The following is a 7,302-nucleotide window of genomic DNA, read 5'->3' as shown; positions in this document are numbered from 1 at the left end:
TTCTGCCTCCCCAACCAAAGCAGTCTCAGGTCCCTGTGGCGGGTGTTGTGGGTAGCTGGCAAGTGTCAGCCGACCCTGCGCCCTAGCTACCCCGGTGCTTTTCTCCCTAAAATTTCTTAAAATTACACACCATCTGATCCATTCACCTTTCCAACTTCACTTGCCAGAACTTCTCTATTCACTTCTGCTCCACCTAAACCTAACAATCTACATACTCCCTACATGCTTTGACGCGTCTAAGATAATTCCTCATACCATATCTAGCCAAATTTTAATCACCTTTCACCTTCTAAATAGTTACCTATGGCCTCTCCCTTATATGCCTATGTGTTTGTACATATACTTGCTGCTATGCTAGAATGTGAATGTATTTAACTTTTCACCCAGCAGAACATGAGTTATTTGAAAGTAGACCATGCCTGAAGCACATTTGTGACTAGAATACAAGCCAAGTATCTGGGCATGAAAAATATAAGGGACAGAGAACACCCTTGGTTACTCCAGGGAAGCATCCCAATTCCTACATTTCTCCTTTATAACTACTCAAAGCAGACATAAGCAATGAGAAATCCAGGACTGGAGACATAGCTCAGTAGTAAAGTACTTGCCTGGCATGTGCAAAGCCTTAGATTCACAACCATCAAAATCCCAAAGATAGGCAGCTAGGCAGGTGAAAACACACATATTTATAAAATAAAATACATTAACCAGAAATTAAAGATCTAATTAATGAAAATCTTGGCCTTTAGTTGGACTATGCTTACAGTCACGTGAAGGTGCGTGATTTTATCTATTGCACCTCAGAGCTCACCAGAGCTCAGTACATACTTAGAGAGACAGAGAGGCTTCCTAGGCTAGGCTTCATGCTACCGCTCAGTTTCACAAGAGTTCTGTTAGTGAAAATCAAGCACTTGCTTGGCCAGGAGCAAACCTTGTTTTCTACTGACTAGGTTCCCTATCTGCTCCCCACCCCATCCCCTCAGGAATACACTTTCCCCTTGGAAACTAACAGAATAGAAAATTAAAGATTGAGGTGCTGGTGAGACAACTTAGTGGTTAAGGGTATCTAATGACCAGAGTTCAATCCCTGCAATCCACATGGTGAAAGGACAAAACCAACTCCTATAGGTTGTCTTCTGATCACCACAGATTCATTCTCTCTCTCTCTCTCTCTCTCTCTCTCTCTCTCTCTCTCTCTCTCTCTCTCTCCCCGTAAAATAAATAATAAAGACTCAGACAAGGACTAGGACTATTATTGATAATGAAAGATTTGGGCATCTCCTGTGAACATCTCATTGCATCCAAGTCTTATTCAAAATTCAATGAATAAATGTAAAACTGAATGAAAGAATAAATGAATGATATAAATCAAGAAAAAGAAAGAAAATAAAATTGAGGGGCTGGGCAGGTGTTCAGCAATACAGCTTTTACCTAGCATACCAAAAAACCCATAGATATGTCCTTCTATAAAACAAAAGAAGAAAGGAAACAGAGAAAAGGAAAAAGGAAGGGAGGAAAAGAAGGCATCAGGTCCATTCAACTCTGACTCTAGACATACACAGTACTTTGATGGGAAAACTGAAGCCTAGTGTACCCAGCCTTGGGACTTCCAATAAGTTCTGCAGTGGTTAGAGACCCACCAACACCCACATCTACGTAATTGTAGTCTAGCTCCTTTCCATCTCTGTACCCGGGAGCAGCAACAGGATCCAAGTTCAGTTTTTTCCCACTCTCTGTATTGCCATTGGCAACTGTAGCAGCCAGTCAGGAAGGTGATGCAGCATTTGTGGTTGAAATACTGTTCTATCCACAGCCTGGAATTCTCATCTGTAGTTTTTGGCTTGCTACTAGACGAATCTTGGGTCTCTTCCATGATTCACCTTTTTGCTGGAAGGACAAATAAAATAATCAGAACCTAGGGTAGTTCCTGTTCATTTACTCAGCCTGTTGATAGACAGTTCTATCAGCAACAGATAGATAAGAACATGCATTTACAATCAAGGATGGAATGTGGGATTCAGGGCAGAGGAATAAAAGTTTCATCCAAGCTTCCCAACTAACTCACTGAACACTTTTTGTAGCCATTGCACCACACTAGGTATAGTTCTCTCACTTCTGAAGTGAGACCATATTTCTACCCTAGTCAACTAAAAGGTGCTAAAAGCATCAATCACACAGTATCTAACTGCAACATTCTCTTGAAATAACCCAGGATGTTAAATGTATGGGTGACATATGAAAAATGCCATCCTCCTTATGTGTGATTCAAACCCAACCTCCTGTCCCTTTCCCTTCTTACTCTCTGCCTTAGTTAGAGTTACTGTTGTCGTGATAAAACACCATGACCAAAAGCAACACGGAGAGGAAAGGACTTCGTATGCTCACACTTCCATATAACAATTCATCACCAAAAGCAGTGAGGGCAGGAACTCAAACAGGCCAGGAACCTGGAGGCAAGAGGCCATGGAGGGATGCTGCTTACTGGCTTGTGCCTCATAGTTTTCTCAGACTTCTTTCTTCTAGAACCCAGGGACAATAGACAACAGCTGGGTCCTCCACCATCAATCACTAAGAAAACGCCCTACAGTCTTGCCTATAGCAGGATCTTTAGATGTATTTTCTTTTTTTCTTTTTTTTTTAGATGTATTTTCTTAGGTGAGGTTCTCTTTTATGACTTTAGCTTGTGTCAGGATGACATAAGCCTATCCAGTATACTCTCCATGTGGGATCAGTGATGCATGGTAGAATATTCAAAACAGCAACAGTTGAAAAAATAAACTTTTGTTTTGTTTTGTTTTGTTTTGTTTTTGAGACAGTGTTTCTCTGTGTAACCCTGGCTTTCTCTAGACCAAGCTGTCCTCCAACCCAGAGATTCACTTTCCTCTGTTGGTTATCTGCCCAGCTGAAAAAAAAATACACATTTATTTTCCCTTCTTGCCAATACCACCAACAGCTATTATACAATTAGAATTAAGTATAAGCTGTTCTGGTGGTGCAGATGCATCAGTTCAGGCTGAGGAGGAAGGAGGAGGGCAAGGTTGAAGTTGATGTGGACTGAATAGTTAGGCCTGTCTTTATAGCAAGTCTGAAAAGAGAGAGAAATAGGAAGAGGAGGAGGGAGGGGACACATGGCTACACAATGGCATTAGGAACTCAGGTGTCTTCCATTTTGCTGTTCACCTTTGTCATCCAAGTTACAGCTAGCAGAAAATAGGAGAACAAAGAAGAGAATTCTGCCTTACTTTAAGGATTTTTACAGAAGCTAAACATGGCATTTCACAGACATTTTCTTATTGGTAAGAAAAGGGGGGAGCATAGTAAGTGAACAGATATTAAATTTTCTCAGGGTATCATGATAGATAATGCTGTTCCTTGGATTGGTTACATGGCTCAGCAGGTAAAGGCACCTGCCACCAAGCCTAAAAACCTGAGATCTATCCCCAGTATCTACATGGTAGAAGGAGAAGGCCAACTCCCATGTTTTTCTCTGACTGTCACTTTTGTGCTGTGAAACATGTGCACACACACAATCCAAACAAAATGAAAGAAAAAAAAGATCAAAGAATGTTGTTTTCATACCAAAAGACTTTCAAAGAACATGTAAATTCAGCCAGTGTGTGTATGTAGATGTGACATAAGTAGTTAAAAACAAACAAGAACACTCTTGAGGAAAACAAACAAAAATAAGATGATTATAAAAATAGTTATAAAGTCATAGAAGAGCTAACTCTAGGCAGCAGGCTCTACTACTAAGAATTCCAGCCATGTTCCATTGTGATTTTTTTATAAACATCATTCTGTGTCTGAACTGAAGAATCTCTAGTCTGGGGGGGAGGGTGGCAATATAGTCTCAGCAATTAAGACTGCTTAGTGCTCTTCCAGAAGATCAAACTTAAGTTCCAAGAATCCACATGGAGAGGCTCACAACGTCCACATAACTACAACTCCAGGAGACCTGGCATCCTCTTCTGCCTTCCTCAGGAAATCTACACATATGCATGCATGCTTGCTCACATACACACACACACACACACACAGGAACAAAATTTAAAACACAAAATAAAACAAACAAAATCCAAGTCTGAACTTCTACTTTGACCAAAATGGAATAGCAAGAATTATGATGACCTTTCCATTTTAATTGACTAAAACCTGGGGAAAACATACAATAATACTTTCCAGATAATGGACAATAATCAGTTATAGTCAAGAATCCCCAAGAGAGAGCTGGAGAGATTGCTCAATGGATAAGAGCACTGACTGCTCTTCCAGAGGTCCTGAGTTCAATTCCCAGCAACCACATGGTGGCTCACAACCATTTGTAATGGGATCTGATGCCATCATCTGGTGTGTCTGAAGACAGTTACAATGTACTCAAATAAATAAAATAAATCTTTTTCTTAAAAAAAAAAAGAAAAGAAAAGAAAAGAATCCTCTCCTCAACAGAGACTCTAAAAGCCAGAAGAGCCTGGACAAAGATCATGCAGACCCTACGGAAACACAAATGCCAGCCCAGGCTTCTATACCCTGCAAATTCTCAGTCATTATAGATGTCTCCACCAAAATATCCCATGGAAAAAAAAAACAAATTTAAACAATATCTATCTACCAATCCAGCCCTACAGAGGATTCCAAAAAGAAAACTCCAACATATGGAGAGTACACCAAAGAAAAAACAATAAATTAATCTTCTCATAACAAAACCAAAAGGAGAGAATCACATACACATAATGCCACTTACAACAACAAACATAAGAGGAACTAACAATCATCTGTCTCAATATCAATGGATTCAATTCTCCAATAAAAAAGACATAAGCTAACACTCAAGAAAAATCTAACATTTTGCAGCATACAAGAAACATACCTTAATGACAAAGACAGACACTACCTCAGAGAAAAAGTCTGGGAAAAAGTCTTCCAAACAAATGGTCATAATAAACAAGTGGGAGTAGCCATTCTAATATCCAATAACTGACTTTTAACCAGAAGTTATCAAGCAAGATGGGAAGGACACTTTATGTTTGTCAAAGGAAAAATTCACCAAGAGAAAGTCTTAATTCTGAACATCTATGCCCAAAATGTAAGGGCACCCATATTTATAAAATAAATTCTACTAAAGCTCAAAACACACATTGAACCCCAAATAGTAATAGTGCAAGCCTTCAACACCCCACTATCACCAATAGGTCATAAAAACAGAAACTAAATAGAGACATGGTGAAACTAATAGAGGTTATGAACCAAATGGATTTAACAGATATCTACAGAACATTTCACCCTAAAACAAAAGCATAAACCTTCTTCTCAGCACCTCATGGTACCTTCTCCAAAATCGACCATATAATTGGTCACATAACAAACCTTAACCAATACAAGAAGATTGAGATAATTCCCATGCATCCGATCAGATCACCATGGCCTAAGGCTGGTCTTCAATAACAACAAAAACAACAGAAAGCCTACATACCTATGATAACTGAACAACTCTCTACTCAATGATAACTTGGTCAGGGGAGCAATAAAGAAAGAAATTAAAGACTTCCTGGAATTCAATGAAAATGATGACACAATATACCCAAACTTACAGGTCACAATGAAAGCAGTGCTAAGAGAAAAAGTCATAGCACTAAGTGCTCTCATAGAGAAATTGGAGAGACATACAATAGCAACTTAACGGTACACCAGAAAGCCCTAGAACAAAAAGAAGCAAGCACACCCAAGAAGACTAGAAGGCAGGAAATAGTCAAACCCAGGGTCAAAATCAACCAAATATAAACAAAAAATTAAAAAAAAAATAAAAGGTTGGTTCTTTCAGAGAATCAACAAGATAGATAAACCCTTAGCCAAACTAAAGGGTACAAGAGGCAGTATCTAAATTAACAAAATCAGAAATGAAAAGGGAAACGTAACAACAGAAACTCAGGAAATTTTTTAAAAACTCATCAGATCCTACTACAAAAGCCTATACTCAACAAAACTGGAAAATCTAGATGAAATGGATGATTTTCAGGACAGATAACACCTACCAAAGTTAAATCAAGAGCAATTAAAATATCTAAACAGGCCCATATCCCCTAAGAAAATAGAGGATGAATTCTTAGAGAATACAAACAAGTGAGTAAAATAAGACATTTAATATAGGATATTGTATTAGGGTTTTATGGCTGTGAATAGACACCATGACCAAGGCAACTCTTATAAGGACAAAATTTAATTGGGGCTGGCTTACAGGTTCAAGGTTCAGTTCATTATCATCAAGGCAGGAACATGGCAGCATCCAGGCAAGTATAGTGCAGGAGGAGCTGAGAGTTCTACATCTTCATCTGAAGGCTGCTAGCAGAATACTGGCTTCCAAGAAGCTAGGACAAAGCCCACACCCACAGTGACACACGAACTCCAACAAGGTCACACCTGCTCCAACAAGGCCACACCTTCTAATAGTGCCAATCCCTGGGCCACACATATATAAACCATCATAGATTTGAAAGTGGAAAGATATCGAAATATTAAGAAAATCAAACTGAAAGAATGGAAATGAGAAACCCAATATTTGAATAGAAGCGCCATATGGGTCTGAGGAGATGGCTTGGTGAGGAAGAGCAGCTGCTCCGCAAGCATGACTTGAGGAGCCAAGCTTGAGTCCTCAGCACCATGTAAAAAGTTGGGCATGGCTATGTGTACTTCTAACTACAACACTGATGGAAACCTACCAAAAAACAAATAAACCAAAAGTGAGGTCAGGTTCAGTAAGAGATCCATCTTAAAGTAGTAAGTTAGAAAATACTAGAAGATATCTGGTGTTTTGTTCTGGTCTTTGTGTATGCACATACGCACACCCCTACATTCATATGCATACAATGCATACACACTCCACGGAAAGCCTCACTAAAGTACTAGATCAAGGGGGAGATAGAATATCAGAATTTGAAGACTATGTAGAGCAACTGGTCAAAGATGAATTTTTTTTTTAGAATTTCATAACTTCATTATTTTTTGTTTTTGTTTTTAATATTTTTATTAGGCATTTTCCTCATTTACATTTCCAATGCTATCCCAAAAGTCCCCCATAACCTCCCCGCCACTCCCCTACCCACCCACTCCCACTTTTTGGCCCTGGCGTTCCCCTGTACTGGGGCACATAAAGTTTGCACGACCAATGGGCCTCTCTTTCCACTGATGGCCGACTAGTCCATCTTCTGCTACATATGCAGCTAGAGTCAAGAGCTCCGGGGTACTGGTTAGTTCATAATGTTGTTCCATCTATAGGGTTGCAGATCCCTTTAGCTCCTTGGGTACTTT

The 7,302-nt window shown here is 39.4% G+C and overlaps 1 protein-coding gene across 1 annotated transcript in view; it reads right to left on the bottom strand.

Annotated features, from left to right (window-relative positions):
* Gdpd4 (glycerophosphodiester phosphodiesterase domain containing 4) overlaps positions 1-7,302 on the bottom strand; it is a 141,423-nt gene that overhangs the window by 103,063 nt on the left and 31,058 nt on the right. Inside the window, exon 2 of the mRNA XM_021167569.1 lies at positions 1,691-1,887. Within this exon, the coding sequence (XP_021023228.1) occupies positions 1,691-1,873 (183 nt within the window). The 5' untranslated portion in view covers positions 1,874-1,887. The remainder of the gene's footprint in view (positions 1-1,690; positions 1,888-7,302) is intronic.

The sequence above is a fragment of the Mus caroli genome, chromosome 7 (assembly GCF_900094665.2).
Source record: "Mus caroli chromosome 7, CAROLI_EIJ_v1.1, whole genome shotgun sequence".
Classification (NCBI taxonomy): domain Eukaryota; kingdom Metazoa; phylum Chordata; class Mammalia; order Rodentia; family Muridae; genus Mus; species Mus caroli.
This window is presented reverse-complemented; position numbering and strand designations above follow the sequence as displayed.